The sequence below is a fragment of the Haliotis cracherodii genome, unplaced genomic scaffold, assembly GCF_022045235.1.
Source record: "Haliotis cracherodii isolate W230 unplaced genomic scaffold, xgHalCrac1.p SCAF_5, whole genome shotgun sequence".
In the NCBI taxonomy this organism is placed as follows: domain Eukaryota; kingdom Metazoa; phylum Mollusca; class Gastropoda; order Lepetellida; family Haliotidae; genus Haliotis; species Haliotis cracherodii.
This window is the reverse complement of record NW_027266308.1, coordinates 7,928,037-7,952,517: the sequence shown is the minus strand read 5'-3', so window position 1 is coordinate 7,952,517 and position 24,481 is coordinate 7,928,037. Positions and strand designations below refer to the sequence as shown.

General features: G+C 41.3%; 1 protein-coding gene across 3 annotated transcripts in view; it reads left to right on the top strand.

Moving 5' to 3' along the window:
• The first annotated feature begins 2,361 nt into the window (after positions 1–2,361).
• LOC139443493 (transient receptor potential cation channel subfamily M member 8-like) overlaps positions 2,362–24,481 on the top strand; it is a 79,439-nt gene continuing 57,319 nt past the window's right edge. Inside the window, exons 1-6 of one of the 3 annotated variants that reach the window (XM_071224480.1) lie at positions 2,362–2,443; positions 11,841–12,022; positions 13,860–13,939; positions 16,303–16,462; positions 18,415–18,613; positions 22,425–22,591. In XM_071224480.1, the coding sequence (XP_071080581.1) occupies positions 11,843–12,022; positions 13,860–13,939; positions 16,303–16,462; positions 18,415–18,613; positions 22,425–22,591 (786 nt within the window). In that variant the 5' untranslated portion in view covers positions 2,362–2,443; positions 11,841–11,842. Of the gene's footprint in view, positions 2,444–7,096; positions 7,181–7,321; positions 7,375–11,840; positions 12,023–13,859; positions 13,940–16,302; positions 16,463–18,414; positions 18,614–22,424; positions 22,592–24,481 lie in introns of those variants that run through there. The other 2 variants (XM_071224479.1, XM_071224478.1) reach the window with 2 other exon arrangements.

The window sequence follows — 24,481 nt, the reverse complement described above, 5'->3', positions numbered from 1 at the left end:
ATGTCCTGGTTTATTTATACGGTACACACTTAAAACTGCACCATAGGCGCAGACGCTTGTAACGTCTGAGGTGAGGTGAAATTGGGTTTAATGTTGCGTCCAAGATTATTGCTCTTATACAGCGACGTGTGTGTGTGTGGCTGCTTGTACTCCGGACTGATGCCAAATTTATAGTGCTAGCACACTGAGATACCATGCCGCAGTTTAACATGAATACCCCACTCAGACACAGTATACTGACTCCGAGCCGACCAATCCTTGTTTTGGTATGACGCGTCTGGGGATCGAACCCCGGACCTTCCGCTCTCCGGGCGGACGCTCTACCACTAGACCACGGAAGCGGTCTGTAACTTCTGAAGGCCCCCGGATCACAATATAATCACTCGCATTTAATTACACGCAACATATATAAAATCTATGTCTTAATTGCTGCTGTCTTTGTTTGTTTCTTGTTTAACGCCGCAATCAGTAAAATTTCAGCTATATGACTGCCGTATGTAAATATTCGTGTCTGGACCAGACAATACACCTCAGCGAATACTGGTTGATTTACCGCCACATCCAGCAATATTCCAGCTAAATGACAGAGGTCTGTAAATAATCATGTCAGTCAATACAGTGATTGACATCATGAGCATCGATCATGGGATACGATGACATGCATAAACCCAGTCGGCGAGCCTGACCACCCGATCCTGTCGGTAAGGGGTACAACCTCTGGGAGAGTATTCGTGCATGTGAAGACATGTTCCTAGATATGTTGCGATATCACTTTTATTGTCGGAACATAGTTTGCCAAACTTTGAGTGAGATTGATGGTGGACATTGATTTTCATGACAAAAAAGTCCTCAAGCTTGCCATGCGTGCTAACAGCCAAAGTATAGATGTGAGACAAGAACGCATTCACTTTTTCAGATGGGAAAGCCTGATTTGGTTTTTGTTACCACAAAATTAATTTTCCCTTCCATAGGCGGGTGTTTCGATGCTAGTGCACTAATGCCGCTCAAATGCACTGAAAGCCAACAGGCATAATTAACAGGGGGCACGGGTGTCCCAGTCGTCTAAGGCGCCGCGATTCGCTGTGCAGAGTTGCGTCCCTTGGGCACGCTAGAAACCTGTGATTGTGGGTTCGAATCCCGGTTCGCCCCGATTATGTTTCTAGTTTTGTCAGCACCATACCCGTGCTGGTGGGTTTCACCGAAGTGGTAAACGTCTGAGACTTCGGGCTTTCCTCCCTATTAAGCTAACATGCCGTGATATAACTGGAATACTGTTAAAAGTGGCGTTGCACCCAACTCACCCATAATTAATAAGGTCAATCATGGAATATGCATTGCGAGTGAGTACTGACTGGTCAAGTCACCTCCTATGAGAGAGCAAACACACATCAAAATGGTCTCTTCAATAATCCAAAGTTGTTGACCAGAATTTGAAATGAGGACGTCTTTGCGTTTTATCCTTGTAAGCTATTGACATCAATATAATTTGTTTGTTTGTTTGTTGTTTAACGCCGCACTCAGCAAAAATCCAGCTATATATATATATATATATATATATATATATATATATATATATATATATATATGTACCTCACCTCGCCCCTCACGACAAGGCGGTTGGGTAGCCTAGTGGTTAAAGCGTATCTGACCCCATATCTGACATACTTTGGCCCCGCCCGGATGAGGTTACGAGCTGCCAATCACCAAGACGTAGAGGACGCCCTCTTCAATTGCATGGTTTCAAGCCGTGAGAAGCGAAGACACTCCGCTTAGTGGTCCGTTACTGCAGACCAAAGCTGGCGAACTCGCAGTGAAATTAGGCCATGAAGATTTCACGTGTAACACTGCAATTACATGTGTAGTGTTTTGTCTTATCCAAGATGGCGGACGCTTCCGAGCGAAAACGTGTATAACGAACAACGGATATAACGAACTGATTTCTCTGGTCCCTTGTAGTTCATTATATCCGTGTTCAACTGTATTTGGATTGCCTACAACTGTGTAAAGTTTCATGCTTTCAACTCAAAGGAGCTCAATTGTTCACAAAAAGAATAATTTTGTCTTACACCATTTCAATTTTTTAAAATTAACAAAAATAACAACAAAACCTAATATTTCAATATATTTTGTCAAAAACTTTGAAAGATATACCTATTTCAAGAGAGTAAGTCCTAAAACTGTTGGGTTTTTTCTAATCCTGAAATGATGTCAACATCTATATCATCTGCCAAGTTTCATGCTTTTATGACAAAGTGCACAATTGACCCTATTTCAGTAAGGAAACGACTGGACTAAGTTAAAAGCATTGTGCACATCCTGGCAACAATGTCTGCCACCACAATGTGTTTCCTGTGGGGTAATCCACAGTTTGATGCGACCGTGCATTGCTTCAGTACAATGCTACAACGAACGGTGTAAGTAGGAGGTTCCCGTTACGCTGCCGGTATGTATTACTGTATCACTCAAACACGCCATGGGACTCATTTATCAAATGATTTGTTCATCATTCTGTGTTTTAATATGACAGTAATGCGTATAACCAGAGACCATATAATAGATATGGTCTCTGGTATAACGTGATAAATGTGGTCCAATCGTGCATGCTCTTGCTACGAACATTTCAAAAGGTTTTTGACCAGGGCCTCAAAGTTTTATTGTGGTCACGCGGAGGAAATTTCAAAATATGAAGCACCAGTGACAAAAATTATGTCCGATGCATTTCCCAATTTTGGCTTTTGACTTACCATTTGTTAGCGTGTTTGACCATAAATTGGACACCACGTTTATGAAAGCCATCGCCGTGACTTGTTCAAAAACTGTCGGCCTTGTGTGAGTAATTGTTTAGTACTCCGGAAATACAAGAATTATGAATTTCCTAAACTCAGTATGACACACATGCTCGTATAACAATCTCTAGGTGGATAAGAAAATATATTTAGTTTTCCTAAACGCTTCATGCGCATGAAGTTAACGTATCGGTATTTGAAACGCTGCATGCAAAAGATACTTGATGACTGTGTTCTTCATTGTAAACCTAGCCACGATTAAAATTTCACATTACATGATTGGTGAAATGAGGTCCTTATTAAGGAAATAAACGACTCGTGATCGATGTTTATCGTACAATAAAACACTGCTGGGAGAATAAACCACGAAGGGCGCATTCCCGAGTATTTTCTTCTTCCTGCAGTGTTTTATTGTACGATAAACAACGACCATGAGTCGTTTATTTCTTATATGAGATATATACATTATGAACAGCCTCTTTAAGGATGATGATAATGTGTACAAGATCCCTCAATGATGACTCCCTCAATATAGTCCGACATCGGCAATGTCGGACAAGTCCATTTTATAAACAGGAGGGTATTTCCCGCATAGTGTCCCAATCCTCACGTGGCGTCGTCAACACTCGCCCCTTTCCGTAACCTGCAAGAAGACTCGTCCCCCTATCGATGAATGTTATGTGCGTAAATACGACAAACCAATCAGAGTGCGCGTATGATTTCAAGTATTTCGTCAAAGAATCCCTCAGAAATAAGTTTTGATTTTACATATGTCTTGCATCTAAAAATATACCCAAGACACAGTTAAATGTGTTCAATCATACTGTATAATTCCGCACGTCCCGATGTGCTTTAAAAGGAATTTGAAATATATATAATATATGGTGAAATATATGTCAACCATTACGCAACGAATTGACAATTGTTTTAGTTGTGCCCGTTTGCGCTAAGACGGAACCCGGTCGCAATAATGGCCACGAGAGGGGCACGAGTCGCTATTCGGCTTGTCCCGGAATAACACGAGATGGTCACGAATGCCTCACGTGGGTTACCTATACCTATTTCTCCCAATACCGAATGTCACATCTCATCCGCTTTTGGATGCGATCGGTCGGCCATCGTGTTTGTCTACATTTTCAAGCTACATCTATGGGGAAGAACTCACAATACACTTCCCGAACAAAATTGACCTCATCAAGTTGCGAGTTGGATCTCCAGAAATGGCGTCATGATAGAACAATGTTTTATCCTGAAATAAACAAAGCTTCGTTCTTCATTGTCCGTAGGGGGGCACGGGTGGCCCAGTCGTCTAAGGCGCCGCGATTCGCTGTGCAGAGTTGCGTCCCTTGGGCACACCAGAAACCTATGATTGTGGGTTCGAATCCCGGTTCGCCCCGATTATGTTTCTAGGTTTGTCAGCACCATACCCGTGCTCGTGGGTTTCACCGAAGTGGTAAATGTCTGAGACTGCATCACTTCGGGCTTTCCTCCCACATTAAGCTGACACGCCGTGATATAACTGGAATACTGTAAAAAGCGGCGAAAAAACCCAACTCACTCACTCACTCACTCATTGTCCTTAGCGTCATCTAAACAATAGACTGCTTTCAGTGACGTTTCCTGGTGGGTTTGACATATCATTTGACGTTTGTTTCTTCATTACCCCTCATTTTTTAGGGGCTGAATTTTATTTTTTTTTCTGAAAAGAGAGCTGAGATTTCGTTTTTACGGCATATTTCAAATCCAAACTATGGAATGGATGTTAAATTGTACTCACTAATCACTACAGCATATTAACTGTACAGATGTAGGTTATTTGGATACACAACAATGAAAATAGCAGTATAATATAGCATTTTATAAAATAATATATAAAAGACAATTTTTTACAACACCATGTGTAGCAACACCCAGTCATCTTGACATGTTTGTACTCTCATCTACTGAAGGGACGTACTTTTCAATTACTAGACTAGAATAGGTCTTCAGCAACCCATGCTTGCCGTAAAAGGCGACTATTCTTGTCATAAGAGGCGACTAATGGGATCAGGTGTTCAGGCTCGCTGATCTGGTTGATGCATGTCATCGTATTAGGCACTGGGCGACGCCACGACTACCACCATAACTATACCCATGAACGTCGTGGAGCTTTAGTTTCCAAAAAGCATTTTTAAAATATTGGAAGTCCGAGTACACAATAAAATCACAAAGATCAGTTTTGTCTCACATTGGTCAGAATTAGGACACACTCACTTACATCATCACAAAAAAGAAACGGGCAACGCCGTACTACGGAAGCCTTTTATCGACAAAATCAAAAAAAGCAAATGGCCCTAAAAGGCTTCCGTACCAGACCCATGAGACTCCCTTTTTATATGAAAAACGCACTAATAAAGAAAGAATGTTCCAGACAGGTGTAATAAATGTGTGAAGCCAATATCATTCCCCCCCCCCCCCCCCCCCCCCACACACACACACCCCAGTACTTCTGAATGGCACTCCTCAATTGTCATGGTTGAAAAGCGTGATAACTCTTACCCTCTGCCGGACATAATAGACGCCTCAATACAGTGACCAAATCTATATTCCCCCCTCTGCCAATATTTTAGTGTGCTTGATTGTGGTAGTGTCTTTTTTGTAAATACAACTTCATCCAGATGCAAAACACAAGTTGGCCAATGTTACACCCTATGGTGATTTTTGGATGGAATCGCCTATCTTTCGGCCTCCAAAAATCTCCAATGGCATTTCTGCAAACCATTTCATAAGCAGTAAAGAAATGGGTTAGCGTTACATACTAATATGTGTATATGAAATAATATTCTATGAAACGTTTTTGGAACATTCGAATCACCTCAAGGCAGTATTCCAAAAGATTCGAAAATAGATTCAGTCACACAGATCCCACACTTTAAAAATGTCCATGATGCGTGTCATTTCTTAGATTTGGCATCGCTTCCCAATTTTACAACCTTTTGAAAAAAGACGCGTCTTTCGAATGGTCCAACAATTGCCAACAGGCAATCGAAAAGCTTAGCAAGCCATAACAAACAGCCCCTATCCTTGCATATTCAGACCAAACAAACCCTTCATCCTCACAACTGATGCACCTTAATGTATATTTCAGGCCAACTTCATTCTCATGGTGAAACTTGGAATGATGTTGTTAATTCATGTCTTTTGACCCTTCAAGTATCTTCCTGTTCTGTTTTAGGAACAAACAATATTGATTGATAACGTTTCTTTTGCTCGTCAGTTTCAAGTAAAGGTATATTACGGAAACCTTTTAGGGCCATTTGTCTTTTTATTTTTTCGATACTATCTTGAAATTTCAAGAAACTAAGTTGAAATTTCAAGATACTAAGTTGATATTTCAAGATTATTCACTTCAAACGTATTTTTACATCTTAGGATGTTAAAAACTTATTACCTTGAAATTTCAACTTAGTATCTTGAAATTTCAAGATAGTATCGAAAAAAAACCAAAAAAACAAATGTCCCTATTCCGTAGTATATGCTTAATGGTCCTTTCCTATCACAGTCAACCAGTGCTAAGGCCTCTTGAAACTGAAGATTTGAAATTGTTATTAATAAATAAGGGTTACATGCATACTGTCTCACATGGTCATGTCTGTCAAAGATTATAGCTTTGCTCATGAAATATCATGCATTGATAACGATGGCCATATTGTGGACGAGACTTTTTATTAAGGCTGAGTTATTATGTGTGTTCGATATTCATTGCCATCTCCATCAACCACCACGGTAAGGATTTGGCACTCGTCCCTTCGAAAGGCCGTGAAAACAATGTCCCATCACTGAAGTCGCAGCTTGTCAAACTTGATGGAATTCATTTCAGAACACGCACAATTAAGATCATACACAAACCACTATTTCTGGGTCACAATTGTATCGGGGCTTTGAATCCGTGAAATCTTGAAATCGACAAGTCAAATCATGCCGCTTCCTCGTGTCCATATGGCTGACTCATCTGCAGCCTAAAAAGCGGCCGTTCAGTCACACTCAGCGTTGTCGCCGTCATGGTAGAATGGAGATAAACCGCCTTCAGGTTAAAGCGCTCGGTTCCAGATCAAAATAAGAGGTATCTATTCTACAGTGGGACTACATCAACTTTTAAAACACAATAGGTTTATCTCAAATATACGCGTCGACATGGTTTATTTACATTATGCTCATATCTTGGCTATTTTCATGAGATTAACTATTTGGTGCGTTTCGATAAATATGCGCGGAGTTGAAAGCGTTGTGATTTATTTATAGCCTAAGGGAAAGCCCAGACCTCTTGCTAAACTCCATACACCAACACGGAAGTATCAGTGAGCAACTCTGTGTTACTTTGCCGAAATGTTTGCGATTACAGTGACTTTCTGCCGGTGAGTTATCGTCAGCTATACATATATATAACACGTGCACAATGCGAATATGTGTTAGGTAGGATATGGAATGCATAAGCGGTAGCCGTAAACACCTTCGCTCGGACTCCTTGAACGGGGCTGCGCAGTTGGCAATGCAAGGCCGTTAAATTCTGTTTTATTTGAGATGAATTTCACCGCTAGTGTAAACACGTGTACGTATGTACATACACATATTTAAAAGCGTATTGTTTTGTTTGCCTTAGAAACAATCTTTTTTTATTTCTTTAAATGTGCAATAACAAACAACTTGGTTTCGCGCGGACTCTCTGCTACCATGAGATCAGGCATTCGGGGTATAAAAGGGTGCTACCTTCTACCTTCTCAGCCTCGCTATTACAACCGCCTTTATATAAGAACGCAGGGAAGTTTATTTATTATATATAAATATGTAATTTTTAATAATAATAAAAAAATTTGGGTGTGTGTCGTTTTTTTAAATATTTTTTATTTATTTATTTATTTTTTATAAAGTTTTTATGAGAATAAGTCTTATTTTAACATTTGAATTTGAATCCAATGCAGTAATATAAAACTAAAATATAAACCTCTTCCTATTTATTGGCATGATTGGGGCTCTTTCTACAAAACCATAAAATTATAGTTATTAGTTTTAAGCCTATATATTATTAATAACATGAATCGGCAAAATTGGAATTTTGAATGACATTTGCTGCAGTCTTGGGGCTCAATATCGGCCACTGGTCTAGCGGTTCTAGCAATGTCATGACCACAACCACTCCATCCCAGATGGGACAGAAAACTAAAGAGATACAACTGCAGAGATCAAACAGAAGTAACATATCTGCATGAATAATATTTGATCAAATACATTTTATATTCAGATTTTTATCTGGCATCTATATTAATTATTGGGCAAAAGAATTTTTATTTCAATCTACCCAAGCCATATTGGTCAGCACAAAATATGTGAGCCTTAAAATTTAACAATTTTTGCCACTTTAATAACTTCACAGTTATTCTGGTGTGACAAGTAGGGTTGTTTCAGGTTGCCAGTGCATCAGAAGTATTACTGATCCCAAGAAGATGTGCTTGACAACCGCAACAGTAATACTTACAATAATACCATGAAAGGTTTCAACCTAAATTTTGAAAATATTCCATCATTCTGCCCTTTCATTCTCCACGTTCATGTTCAAGGTAAACAATATGGACACTGACTCAACTGATCATTGCTTTCCCACTGTCTAGTTGGAGACAGCCACTGTGGTCTAGTGGTAGAGCGTCTGCCCGGAGAGCGGAAGGTCCGGGGTTTCATCCCCGGCCGCGACATACAAAAAGACGGTAAAAGATCGTACTTGTTGTTACCCTGTCTGGCGCTTGGCATTAAGGGGCTAAAACAAGGACTGGTCAGCTCGGAGTCATTATGTGTCTGAGTAGGGTATCCATGTTAAACTAGTACAAGCAGCCACACAGACCTAAGTGCGTGCACATCGCTATATAAGTGCAATAATCTTGGACGTGACGTTAAACCCAATTTCACCTCACCTCACATCTAGTTGGACCATCTTATTTTTAAAATTACTTAAAGGTAGGTGGGGTAGCCTAGTGGTTAAAGCATTCGCTTGTCACGCCAAAGGCACAGGTTCTATTCCCGATATGGGTACAATGTGTGAAGCCCATTTCTTGTCTCCCCTGCCGTCATATTGTTGGAATATTGCTAAAAGTGGTGAAAAACCATAATAAATCATTGCCACTGCTGATTTGTAAGTCTGGCCGTAATGCATCTATTAAATCTCTGGTGGCAACATCCACACTTTAGGGTGTGCGTTTCTTTTGGAATCGAGTATATGTTACGGCAAATATGTATAATTCTTGAAAATTTCAGGAAATTTGTCTCATTCACTCACTGAACATATGTTTATTTCTTGAAAATTTCAGGATTTATACATATTTCCTCAAATTTGATGCTGAAAATAGTACATAAACCCTGTTAATCTGAATGACACTGTTCCATGTGTAAACTCCCACATTAAGACATTTCAGGATTAACCATCATGGGTAGGTTATCGTGTTTGTTTTTATTGATATTTATATTCCAAACAATAGTTGTCCTGAAAGCAGGGTTTGGGGACTGACAAGGTTCTGGTTTAGAAGGCTGCACTGTTATACAAAGAATGCCAAATGATGGAGAAAGTACATTATCATGAAAATCACATGAATATTAATACATGTATGGTCATTGGTAAAAAAATATAACAAAAATAAAATGCTTTCTACAGGATTTATTAATCATCTTAAAGTTTGAATTGGATCCGTAGGTGATATAAAATAACAACCGTGGCCTCTTTTGGGCCCTTAAAAAATGAAACTGATGATTTATCATTTGAAAATTTCTGTCTTACTTATCATGGTTAAATAAAAATTCCTTGGATTATTTTTATTGTCAGAGTGATCTTTAATGTTGGTAGTATAGGATAAACCTTGTCATTCTGATTTTTTTCATAATATTTTTGTTCAGGTAAACAGAGCTGTTAACCAAGCCAAAAATATGGAAGGCCTGATACTTTTAAAGGCCAAACTGTCAAAAAGAAAATTTATATATATTCTTGAACATGTTAAACCTGTCTCATGAAATGGTATAAATGTTTTTTGCTTTTTTGTAATTTGGTCCCTTTCCCCAGTTTTGTACTGTTGCGCAGTGGAACTAAATATTTTTGAGCGTGGTTTAACTTAAATGAAAACTAATCGAAATTTGAATGACTTACCTTTTATAAATCAACAAGGAACTAAACGTGTTAACCTATTAATAAACTATGGAAGACCTATAGGGAACTAAACGTGGTAACCTATTAATAAACTATGGAAGACCTTTAAGGAACTAAACGTGATAGCCTATTAATAAACTATGGAAGACCTATAAGGAACTAAACGTGATAACCTATTAATAAACTATGGAAGACCTATAAGGAACTAAATGTGACAACCTATTAATAAACTATGGAAGATCTATAAGGAACTAAATGTGACAACTTATTATTATGTGAGGGAGGGATTAATAAACTTCAAATGAAAGGAACTCAATTTCTAAGACTTATGCTGATTTATGTCTGCTTATGTGTTGGTTGCCTCTACGGGAGTCTAACACTGTCTAACACTGTCTAACACTAACTTACGATCTCTAACCAGCTCTCTAACAAACTCGTCTAAGGCGCCGCAATTCGCTGTGCAGAGTTGCGTCCCTTGGGCACGCCAGAAACCTATGATTGTGGGTTCGAATCCCGGTTCGCCCCGATTATGTTTCTAGGTTTGTCAGCACCATACCCGTGCTCGTGGGTTTCACCGAAGTGGTAAACGTCTGAGACCTGCATCACTTTGGGCTTTCCTCCCACATTAAGCTGACACGCCGCGATATAACTGGAATACTGTTAAAAGTGGCTTTAAACCAAACTCACTCACTCACTCTAACCAACTAAATGATTGAATCTCGCTACTGCCTTATATTTGTTCACAACCCTCGCCTTTCATGTGCTGTCACAACCATAAGTTGGTGTGTTCTTGCGATGCGATCGATTTTTTATTTAAAATTAACGTCTTCAGAACAGTTTATGACTGCGCGTGAACGGCAATCTATAGGCTCTGTGTACGTTTTGGAGAAAATTTGTAATGAACAAACATATCTTCAGGATACACACCATACATCATGGTATGTTAATTAGGAGATAAACATACTGTGTTTTCAATGTAGAGCTAGGTTACCTGTAGATTTAACCCCCCTAAATTGAATTTGGAACCGAACGCGCAGCGTGAGGTTTCAAATGTTAAATTTAGCGCGGTTAAATCTACAGGTAACCTAGCTCTACATTGAAAAGACAGTATGTTGATCTCCATTCTACCATGACTAAATAAAACGCGAACTCTTTTGTGTTAGCAAATATACCGAGTGAAGCGGCATGGGTTGAGTTCAGTGTTTTGAGTGGGTTATCGATCTGAATTACGGAATCACCGAACAAAATATGGTGCTGTATATACTCAAGCAGTTTGTTTACACTGTTATACTTCACTCGAACATATGACAGGCATTGAAAGCATATAAGCACGGCAACTTGGTAAGCTAACATGAGGTGGGCATCCCTAAAGAAAACAAAGCAAGCTTTGCAAGGCTTTCGCTCTACATCGCGCATCACCATTATGACGTCATATTGCTCATTGCGATGCAAAAAATATGACGTCACAGTCGTATATAGAAAAGCGTCAAAATTCCAAACTCTCTGTTGTCTCCAAAACGTAAATACATTCCCTCTGTTGATTTCTGTCGTGTTTTTCTGCACGTAATGTATTGCCACACATCCTTTGAATATTGTAGTAACCGCATCTGTGCATTTCGTAACGTGTAATTGTAGATATAATTATCTAAATATGCCTACCGACAATGACTGAAAATAGTTAGTACTATTCTGTGAATATTAGCTTCCGCGGTGATGCGGCCGTCAAACCAGCTGTTTCAATCAAAAGGGGTTTATTGTGATTTAATAGCCTCTGATTGACCAATCAGAATCGAGTAAATTCCAAATTTATGGTAGAATTTGTCAATGTTTCCGCTAAGTATAACATGTTAATGAGATTGCATGCTGAGTAATTGTTTTGGTAAATTCCACAGGGATGAGTGAATGTGACAGTTTAATGGAGGCTCCAGACAAGAATACAAGTGACAGCTTTGATGCTGGGACCCTGCAGATGGAGGGAGAGGACGAGGACGGGGACGAGGCTGATGGAATGTTGCAGTACAGACGGATGCCCTCAACAACAGACACCCTGGAGGCTGATCCTAGATGGAGAACTGTAAGAGCAACCTGTTCTGACCAGGCAGTGTTGTATTTAGGGCTTTGTTGGGTACTCAGATACCTGAGTATGGGTCGGGTTTAGATGGACTTGAATTCTCCGTCTAGACCACTTGTTTCAGAGAAATAGGGAACTGACCAGGGGAGATAACTCATATCTTCCATTGTTTTAGAGGTTAGTGAGCCCAATCAATCTCATTAAAATCAGATCTAATTTCTCGCTGCCGCTAAACAAAGACCTGAGGGCATCCCATTACGGGTCACGTCAGAATGACCTTTCGCGAACTTTGAACACTGAAATTACTAACAAGAAATCAACATCAGCCAATTAGAAAGCAGCTTTCTCGAGCTTTACGGCACTAGTTTCAACCTGGCGACTTCCATTTCGGACTACGCTTGAAAAATATGTTGGCACAGTTTTCGATTACAATTTTGAATCTGAACAAACAAACTTTCCGGAATATCTAATGTACGGTTGATATTGTATGGCAGTGCTTCCCATGTACAATGCAACGTCTCCTCCGTTCAAATGTTAATCCCATGGAAGTGAGAGATTGACGATAAATTTGACTGAATCAGTCGTAAGGACCGTAACTGTCGAAAACACATTCCGACTGTCACTTTCATGATCTGGTAAACGAAGCTTTAAAAGGTCATTCTGTCATGACCCGTAATGGGATGTCCTCAGATCATTGTTTAGCAATAGCGAGAACTTAGATCTGATTTTAATGAGATTGTGAGCCCAATGTGATTAGAATTATTTCTGCAACTCCAATACTATACCTCTCTACATGAAGATCTGATAGATCTGAGTGAACTTTTAACCACCCAATCTAAATGAAGAATGGTTGGATTTTTTAGCCAATCAAATTTTAGCTTTCTAAGTGATTTGGAAATTTATAGTTGAGAGGAAGCCCACACAGAACGCCGCTATTCCCTCGATGGGAATCCAGTTGTCATATTCATGATGTGTCACAATATCCACATTAATTTGATATTTTACATTCTGAACTGGCCACTTAAGTTCATAATAATGATTTTGCTCATCACAATTAATGATATTGAAACATAAAACAGTGTCGAATAACAAATTTCTATGCAAGAATTTCCATATGAAATATGTGAGGTGGGTGTTGGAAAATCCAAAATGGCTGTTACTGACGGTATACGGTCTCATATTAGGTCCATCTTGGACTTTTGGTGACCGTCTACGGGCTCATGTGGGTTTAGTAGAGCTGCTCTCTGATTGGCCAATCTCACTTTGAGGCATAATAAGGACGAATATATGTAGATCACTGAGCGAAAACTCAATGTTTCATTAGTGTCATTGACGAACACTAGTTATCTACCAAACACTATGATGTCGAGTCTGCGATTTTCAACAATAAGAGTCAGTGTTTAACATTTTTTGGCTATCAATATTGACTTTGGAATATATATTTTTCAAGATACTTGTTTTAATATGATTTATAAATGATTTAATCATTTTGTGTGTGTGTGAGTTGGGTTTAACGCCGCTTTTAACAGTATTCCAGTTATATTGTGGTGTGTCAGCTTTATGTGGGAGGAAAGCCCGAAGTGATGCAGGTCTCAGACGTTTACCACTTCGGTGAAACCCACGAGCACAGGTATGGTGCTGACAATCCTAGAAACATAATCGGGGCGAACCAGGATTTGAACCCACAATCATAGGTTTCTGGCATGCCCAAGTTACGCAACTCTGCACAGCGAATCGCCGCGCCTTAGACGACTGGGCCACCTGGCCCCCTTAATCGTTTTGGGGAGTTTGGGGGAGATATTATGGCATGCAATGTATACTCTCTGTTTTATGTTCACAGACATTCAATGACATGGCGGGTTGGATCAAACAGCTGTGTATACGTGAATGTGTCCTCTACAGACAGGACTTCAAACAGAGGTTTGGTCACAAACTCTTTTGTTCCTTTAGGGTTTGAAAGATGATGGCCCAGAGGTCTAAATGTCCATAGCACATGCTTCCAGGTTTCACCAAACTCCCACATCAGAGTGATATGCTGAAGACAAAGAAAGTCACCAACGTACTCGACTGAAATTGTACAGAGCATATTATTATCCCCCGCCACGAAGTGGAAGGGGGATATAGGAATGGGTGCCGTCCGTCCTTCCGTCACATTTCGTTTCCGGAGCAGATCTTGAAAACCGTACCATATTTCTTCACCAAATTTGGCACATAGATAGATCTAGTGGTGAACTGGTGCCTTTTGATAGTTTGGGATTTTTAAAAACAATATTTTTTTAGTTTCCATGGCAACGACTTTGATTTACACTGAAAATGGCAGTAGTCCTCGTTTCCGGGGCAGGTCTTGAAAACCGTTCCATATTTCTTCACCAAACTTGGCACATAGATAGGTCTAGTAGTGAATTGGTGCCATTTGATAGTTTGGGATTTTTAAAAACTATATTAATTGAGTTTCCATGGCAACGACTTTGATTTAGACTGAAAATGGCAGTAGTCCTCGTTTCCGGAGCAGATCTTGAAAACCGTACCATTTTTCTTCACCAAACTTGGCACATAGATAGATCTAGTGGTGAACTGGTGCCTTTGGATAGTTTGGGATTTTTTTTAAAAGTTATTTTTCGAGTTTCCATGGCAACGACTTTGATTTAGACTGAAAATGGAGGTAGTCCTCGTTTCCGGAGCAGATCTTGAAAAACGTAGTATATTTCTTTACAAAAAGGCCCAGTGAACATAGTTTACTGAAGCTAATGCATTGCACACACCTGACATGTCATATTGGTGGGGGATGTGAGTATTTCATGCTTGTTAGCTATGGTATCTTTAGTTGCAGCTTCGCCCAATATTTTTCTGCTAACCTAATATGACACTGTATACGTCAACTAAAGACACCATAACAAATTTATTATGCAGAAAAGTGGCATCCATATGGCATGTGTCATTTCAAAGTGAAAACTTGACACTAACAACGATTTGTTGAGGGTCAAAGGGAGACTACTCTTCAAACTTAGAGGCCAAACCTTGTTGACAATTTTAACTATAATCCTTATTAATAAATTCACGAACCTGATCTAAATAACAGATTAATGTCCTTGCACAATTAATGATGGTAAAACACAAAACTATGTCAAATAACAAATTTGGTACTAGAATTTTCATGTGAAATATGTGAGGTGGGTGTTGGAAAATCCAAGATGGCTGTTACTGACGGTATGCGGTCTCATATTAGGTCAGTATCAACCATCTTGGATTTTTTCTGACGGTATAGGGGCTCATGTGGGGTTAGTAGTTCTGCTCTCTGATTGGTCAATCTCACTTTGAGGCATAATGGATATTTCAAGAGTCCAAATATGCATGTTACTTGGACCTATTTAAATCTATTGAAAATACATGTAGACCAGCAAGGTGCAATGGTGAGACAAGGGAAAAGAATCTGTGTCTAGGGAAAACTATTTGTGTCCTATGTTTTTTCGAGGTAAATCATTGAATCATAAAAAAAAGTGCCCTTTATTTTTCATTCTCCATATATACAGCAAGTGATGTTTGTTTGTTTGTTGTTTAAGGGGGCACGGGTAGCCCAGTCGTCTAAGGTGCTGCGATATGCTGTGCAGAGTTGCGTCCGTTGGGCACGCCAGAAACCTATGATTGTGTGTGCAAATCCCGGTTTGCCCGGAGTATGTTTCTAGGTTTGTCAGTGCCATACCCCAACTCGTGGGTTTCACTGAAGTGGTAAACATCTGAGACCTGCATCACTTTCGGCTTCCCCCCCACCCCTCCCTCATTAAGCTGACATGCCGTGATATAACTGGAATACTGTTAAAAGCAGTGTTAAATCCAACTCACTCACTCCCTGTTTGTTGTTTAACGTTTAAATTCAGCAATATTCCAGCTTTATGATGGCGGTCTGTAAATAACCAAGTCTGGACCAGACAATCCAGTAATTTATATCATCATCATCCGTCTATGCAATTGGGATACAATGACATGCACCATATGCATTGAACACTGGTTGATGACAATTACATTGATTGCGTGCATTCATCTGTGTTGTTTACCGTCAAACTCAGCAAACATGATTCCAGCTATGTGACTGCAGTCTGTAAATAATCGAGCCTGGACCAGACAGTCCAGTGATTGACATCACGATCACTAGTATCGATTCATGCATATTGAAACGATGACGCCTAATCCACTAGTTCAGTGAGCCTGACCACCTGGTTCCTGGAGACTAGTTCTGACCTGCATCTTCAGGGGTACTGCCAGTGATGGAAAGGGTACTGTTTCAGCAACAATGTGTGTCGATGTGGCCGCAGTGAAGATGAACACACAGGCGATGACATGGATGGAAACAAACTCAGTACTTGGCAGAAACAGAAGAGCTTCATTAAGAAAGAGACTGATACCTTCGGGAGAATCTTATTTGAGGCTGTTGAAGTGCCTTCACTGGTGAGTATGTCCGACATCTTGTTTGAGGCTGTTGAAGTGCCTTCCCTGGTGAGTAAGTCAGACATCTTGTTTGAGGCTATTGAAGTGCCTTCCCTGGTGAGTAAGTCAGACATCTTGTTTGAGGCTGTTGAAGTGCCTTCCCTGGTGAGTAAGTCAGACATCTTGTTTGAGGCTATTGAAGTGCCTTCGCTGGTGAGTATGTCAGACATCTTGTTTGAGGCTGTTGAAGTGCCTTCACTGGTGAGTAAGTCAGACATCTTGTTTGAGGCTGTTGAAGTGCCTTCATTGGTGAGTAAGTCAGACATCTTGTTTGAGGCTGTTGAAGTGCCTTCACTGGTGAGTAAGTCAGACATCTTGTTTGAGGCTGTTGAAGTGCCTTCACTGGTGAGTAAGTCAGACATCTTGTTTGAGGCTGTTGAAGTGCCTTCACTGGTGAGTAAGTCAAACATCTTGTTTGAGACTGTTGAATTATGTCCCCCGGTAAGTATGTCACAATCCATTGAGTTAGGCTAAAAAAATGAAAGAAGTGGTCAACAGGCAATGACTTTGAGAACATAGTGCTGGCGGTGGTTCTTTTTGTTGGCATGTTCAAAGTAGTATGTAACCAAATAAACAGTTGTGTACCATCAACCTGGGAAAGGGCCTCCTTACATAAACAAGCATTCAAACTCCTATTGCCGCCATGACCATAACACGAGATGCACAGTAAAGCAGGGCACATGTAAAGGGAAGTAACTGAGTGCTCTACTGGATAGCATTGTTTTTAAGTATCAGGGATTTTTTGTTTGTTTAAAGTTTAAAAACGAAATATCTGGCGGACTTTATGATGATGTGGATGGTGCCTAAGAACCAAGACTATTTTTTAAAAATTTAGATGAGCAATCAATCAACATATTATTGGCTAATCCTTTGAACACAGTGTGTTGTGTTTACATACACACGTCACCCCCGGATATGGGTGTATTCCGTCTGCTTTAATAAACCTACACATGTAAACACTTACTTTTGACAAATCCACTGTGAAAGATTACAGTGATTAATCAATCAACACATTTTCAGTTAACCCTTTGATCATGTTGATGGATGGCTTTTTTTTGTAACTCAACTCATAATTCCTCTCTTGCTGCCCTGTTATGTGCATTTTACAAACATACATTTCAATTTATCTTTCAACTATGTTTTTCTTCACCAAAATGATATTCTAATAAGAGCCCCCTATTTCTAATTTTGAGAGCACCCTGGGTGCTTATTACGTCAAAAAAGGGCGGTCGGGTAGCCAAGTGGTTAAAGCGTTCGCTCGTCCCGCCGAAGACCCGGGTTCGATTCCCGACATGGGTACAATGTGTGAAGCCCATTTCTGGTGTCCCCTGCCGTGATATTGCTGGAATATTGCTAAAAGCGGCGTAAAACCTCACTCACTCACTATTACGTCAAATATGGTACTGTATGTATTTATTGCCTCAAATTAAATAATGCTGTCCTTACAGACAGCAGCCAAGTCTCTTGTCACGTTCAGTTGCGTTAACGAGCAACTCGACTCACGGCAGCTTGTGAGCCCTAGCGGCCAGTGTTAGACAGCTGGGAAGAAGTCAGAGGTGCATGCCCCTTTTAGAAGAAATCTTACCCGAAACATCACATCAGCAAAGATGAAATTGTTGTACTCTCCAATACCCAGGCTTTAGTTTTATTTATGACAGTGGTATACATTAAGCACATGGAATCTTTTGTTACTGTGTGTTTTATATCTGTTGCTTATCTCTCTGTTTATAGTGTTTGTTAAGCATATGGCATGTATTAGGACATTTCATTTTGACCATGTTTACACCAAATGCTGTCATGAAAATGATGTTACCAAACTTGATCTTCACATTGCAAGTAGCATGGTGAGCTGGAGAGCCTCAGGCATGTGTATATTTATTACCATGGTGTTGACTCCATATTGCTGAATCCAGTTTGTCCGCCTTGACAACAAAACATCGAGCGAGAAATTGGCAAATCTTTTGAGCAAGGACATCCTGGAAGTGAGCAGTAATGACCTGGTACTGCACTTCGTGGACTTTGATGAAGCTGAACCCCGTGTTGATGCCGCCATTGTTGCTAAACTCCAGGAGAAGCTCAAGGATGGTCTCAAAGTCCTGGCTGACAAGACACGTAAGACGTTTCATTGTCTGGTAGCCTAGTGGTTTAAGCGTTTGCTCGTCACGCCGAAGGCCCGGGTTCGATTCCCAACATGGGTACAATGTGTGAAGCCTATTTCTGGTGTCCCCTGCAGTGATATTTCTGGAATATTGCTAAAAGCGGTGTAAAACCAAACTCACTCATTTACATGACCTCTATGTTAATCTCCTTGTCCTCTGCATGTCTTCTACATGTCCTCTACATTTCATTTGCATGGCCTCTATGTTAATCTCCTTGTCCTCTGTATGTCTTCTACATGTCCTCTACATTTCATTTACATGACCTCTATGTTAATCTCCTTGTCCTCTGCATGTCTTCTACATGTCCTCTACATTTCATTTACATGACCTCTATGTTAATCTCCTTGTCCTCTGCATGTCTTCTACATGTCCTCTACATTACATTTACATGACCTCTATGTTAATCTCCTTGTCCTCTGCATGTCTTCTACATGTCCTCTACATTTCATTTACATGACCTCTATGTTAATCTCCTTGTCCTCTGCATGTCTTCTACATGTCCTCTACATTTCATTTGCATGACCTCTATGTTAATCTCCTTGTCCTCTGCATGTCTTCTACATGTCCTCTACATTTCATTTACATGACCTATATGTTAATCTCCTTGTCCTCTGCATGTCTTCTACATGTCCTATACATTTAATTTACATGACCTCTATGTTAATCTCCTTGTCCTCTGTATGTCTTCTACATGTCCTCTACATTTCATTTACATGACCTCTATGTTAATCTCCTTGTCCTCTGCATGTCTTCTACATGTCCTCTACATTTCATTTACATGACCTATATGTTAATCTCCTTGTCCTCTGCATGTCTTCTACATGTCCTCTACATTTCATTTACATGACCTATATGTTAATCTCCTTGTCCTCTGCATGTCTTCTACATGTCCTCTACATTACATTTGCATGACCTCTATGTTAATCTCCCTGTCCTCTGCATGTCTTCTACATGTCCTCTACATTTCATTTGCATGACCTCTATGTTAATCTCCTTGTCCTCTGCATGTCTTCTACATGTCCTCTACATTTCATTTGCATGACCTCTATGTTAATCTCCTTGTCCTCTGCATGTCTTCTACATGTCCTCTACATTTCATTTGCATGACCTCTATGTTAATCTCCTTGTCCTCTGCATGTCTTCTACATGTCCTCTACATTTCATTTACATGACCTCTATGTTAATCTCCTTGTCCTCTGCATGTCTTCTACATGTCCTCTACATTTCATTTACATGACCTATATGTTAATCTCCTTGTCCTCTGCATGTCTTCTACATATCCTCTACATTTCATTTACATGACCTCTATGTTAATCTCCTTGTCCTCTGCATGTCTTCTACATGTCCTCTACATTTCATTTACATGACCTCTATGTTAATCTCCTTGTCCTCTGCATGTCTTCTACATGTCCTCTACATTTCATTTACATGACCTCTATGTTAATCTCCTTGTCCTCTGCATGTCTTCTACATGTCCTCTACATTTCATTTACATGACCTCTATGTTAATCTCCTTGTCCTCTGCATGTCTTCTTCATGTCCTCTACATTTCATTTACATGACCTATATGTTAATCTCCCTGTCCTCTGCATGTCTTCTACATGTCCTCTACATTTCATTTACATGACCTATATGTTAGTCTCCCTGTCCTCTGCATGTCTTCTACATGTCCTCTACATTTCATTTACATGACCTCTATGTTAATCTCCTTGTCCTCTGCATGTCTTCTACATGTCCTCTACATTTCATTTGCATGACCTCTATGTTAATCTCCTTGTCCTCTGCATGTCTTCTACATGTCCTCTACATTTCATTTACATGACCTCTATGTTAATCTCCTTGTCCTCTGCATGTCTTCTACATGTCCTCTACATTTCATTTACATGACCTCTATGTTAATCTCCCTGTCCTCTGCATGTCTTCTACATGTCCTCTACATTTCATTTGCATGACCTCTATGTTAATCTCCTTGTCCTCTGCATGTCTTCTACATGTCCTCTACATTTCATTTGCATGACCTCTATGTTAATCTCCTTGTCCTCTGCATGTCTTCTACATGTCCTCTACATTTCATTTGCATGACCTCTATGTTAATCTCCTTGTCCTCTGCATGTCATATGTTGATATATCTGTGGTAAACATCAATGTTGGGCGTGTTGGAAGTCTTACACTCATCATTGCCTCAAGGTGACCTCCATGTAAATGTCTTTCATGACCTCTACTTGACTCCATGACCTTTGACTGTCTCCGTGGTCTATTGGGCGCACCTTTTTGTTCCATCTCTAAGATCTCAATATGCCATGTACACAACCTCTATGTTCTATCTCCTTGTCCTCTACCTGCCCTTTACATGACCTCTATGTTAGATCTACATGTCCTGTACATGTCCTTTACATGACCTCTATGTTAGATCTCCATGTCCTCTACTTGTCCTCTACATGCCCTTTACATGAACTCTATGTTAGATCTACATGTCCTCTACCTGTCCTTTACATGACCTCTATGTTAGATCTACATGTCCTCTACATGTCCTTTACATGTCCTTTACATGACCTCTGTGTTAGATCTCCATGTCCTCTACTTGTCCTTTAAAATGTCCTTTACATGACCTCTGTGTTAAATCTTCATGTCCTCAACATGTCCCTTACATGACCTCTATGTTACCTCTCTGTGTCCTCTTCATGTCCTTTACATGACCTCTATGTTAGATCTCCATGTCCTCTACATGTCCTTTACATTACCTCTATGTTAGATCTCCATGTCCTCTACATGTCCTTTACATGACCTCTATTTTACCTCACTGTGTCATTTACATGACCTCTATGTTACATCTCCTTGTCCTCTACATGTCATTTACATGACCTCTATGTTAGATCTCCATGTCCTCTACATGTCATTTACATGACCTCTATTTTACCTATCTGTGTCCTTTACATGACCTCTATGTTAGACTTCCATGTCCTCTACATGTCCTTTACATGACATCTATGTTAGATCTCCATGTCCTCTACTTGTCCTTTACTTGTCCTTTACATGACCACTGTGTTAGATCTCCATGTCCTCTAATTGTCCTTTACATGTCCTTTACATGACCTCTATGTTACATCTCCTTGAGCTCTACATGTCCTTTACATGACCTCTATTTTACCTATTTGTGTAACTTACATGACCTCTATGTTAGATTTCCATGTCTTCTACATATCCTTTACATGACCACTGTGTTAGATCTCCATGTCCTCTACTTGTCCTTTACATGCCCTTTACATGACCTCTATGTTACATCTTCTTGTCCTCTACATGTCCTTTACATGACCTCTATTTTACCTATCTGTGTACCTTACATGACCTCTATGTTAGATCTCCATGTCCTCTACATGTCCTTTACATGACCTCTATGTGACATCTCTATGTCCTCTACATGTCCTTTACATGACCTCTATATTAGATCTCCATGTCCTCTACATGTCCTTTACATGACCTCTATGTTACCTCTCTGTGTCCTCTACATGTAATTTACATGACCTCTATGTTACCTCTCTGTGTCCTCTACATGTAACTTACATGACCTCTGTGTTACATCTCCTTGTCCTCTTCATGTCATTTACAGACCTCTATGTTAGATCTCCATGTCCTTTACATGACCTCTATGTTACCTCTATCTGTCCTCTACATGTAATATACATGACCTCTATGTTAGATCTCCCTGTCCTCTACATGTTATTTTCATGACCTCAATGTTACATGATCTCTACATGCCGTTCTAGAGCTGCTGCTGACATCACATGGGCTACAGACTGGTACGTCCAGCCATCTTCATCACGCTCTCAGTCAGCTCCAGACTCAGACCAGTTTCCGTGTTGGAGTTGTCACTATGGCCTGTCCCTCCTGGGGCAGTGTGGATAAGAAGGATCTCTTCAGCGACTATGTGATGGTCAGTATGAGATGTGTATAAGGCTTGCGTTAACGGTCCAAGGACTTTGCAGACGAATCTTTCTTTGTGATAGTGTTTCTATAATTGTTACTAATGGATGCTTCATTACAGATTTATTGACATGCTATTTCCGGTGTCTCATGCTCAATGTAGTGTCTTTGCTTGGGGAAAAAAAGATGAAAACTCATGGTATGAGTGTATTAAGTGTACTCCGTCTACACAGCTGTATTGTTTTGTGGACTAGTGGTAGAGCGTCTGCCAGGAGACCGCCTTCCTGGTCTAGTGTAATTGGTAGACCGCCTCCCTGGTCTGGTGTAACTGGTAGACCTCCTCCGTGGTCTTGTGGTAAAGTGTCCCCCCTGGACACTGCCTCAGTGACCTCTTGTGGTAGAGCATCTGCCCGAAGACAGCCTCCGTGGCCTAGTGGTAGAGCGTCCCTCCGGAGACTGCCTCCCTGGTCTAGTGGTAGAGCGTCCCTCCAGAGACCGCCTCTGTTGTCTAGTGGAAGAGCGTCTGCCCAGAGACCGCCTCCGTGGTTTAGTGGTAGAGCGTCTGCCCAGAGACTGCCTCCGTGGTCTCCATCTGCCTGAAGACTGCCTCCGTGGTCTAGTGGTAGACCGTCTGCCCAGAGACCGCCTCCGTGGTCCAGTGGTAGAGCATCTGCCTTGAGACCGCCTCTGTGGCCTAGTGGTAGAGCGTCCCTCCAGAGACCGCCTCCGTTGTCTAGTGGAAGAGTGTCTGCCCAGAGACCGCCTCCGTGGTTTAGTGGTAGAGCGTCTGCCTTGAGACCGCCTCTGTGGCCTAGTGGTAGAGCGTCCCTCCTGAGACTGCCTCAGTGGTCTAGAGGTAGAACGTCTGCCCAGAGACCGTCTCAACGGTCTAGTGGTAGAGCGTCTGCCCAGAGACTGCCTCCATTGCCTAGCTGTCTTGTGGTAGAGCGTCTGCCCGGAGACTGCCTCCATGGCCTAGTGGTAGAGCGTCTGCCTGGAGACAGCCTCCGTGGTCTAGTGGTAGAGCGTCTGCCTGGAGACAGCCTCCGTGGTCTACTGGTAGAGCCTATACCTTGAGACCGCCTTCGTGATCTAGTGGTAGAGCGTCTGCCTGGAGACTGCCTCCGTGGTCTAGTGGTAGAATGTCTGCCCAGAGACTGCCTCCATGGCCTAGTGGTAGAACGTCTGCCCAGAGACTGCCTCCATGGCCTAGCTGTCTTGTGGTAGAGCATCTGCCTGAAAACTGCCTCCATGGCCTAATGGTAGAGCATCTGCCTGAAGACTGCCTCCGTGGTCTAGTGGTAGAGCGTCTGCCCAGAGACTGCCTCCATGGTCTAGTGGTAGAGCGTCTGCCCAGAGACCGCCTCCGTGGTCTAGTGGTAGGGCGTCTGCCTGGAGACCGACTCTGTGGCCTAGTGGTAGAGCGTCCATCCAGAGACTGCCTCCCTGGTCTAGTGGTAGAACGTCTTCCCAGAGACCGCCTCAATGGTCTAGTGGTAGAGCGTCTGCCTAGAGACCGCATCTGTGGCCTAGTGGTAGAGCGTCTGCCTGGAGACTGCCTCAGTTGTCTAGTGGTAGAGCGTCTGCCCAGAGACCGCCTCCGTGGTCTTGTGGTAGAGCGTCTGCCTTGAGACCGCCTCTGTGGCCTAGTGGTAGAGCGTCACTCCTGAGACTGCCTCAGTGGTCTAGAGGTAGAATGTCTGCCCAGAGACCGTCTCAGTGGTCTAGAGGTAGAGCGTCTGCCTGAAGACCGCCTCCGTGGTCTAGTGGTAGAACGTCTGCCCAGAGACTGCCTCCATTGCCTAGCTGTCTTGTGGTAGAGCGTCTGCCCGGAGACTGCTCAGTTGTCTAGTGGTAGAGCGTTTGCCTGGAGACTTCCACCGTGGTCTAGAGGTAGAGC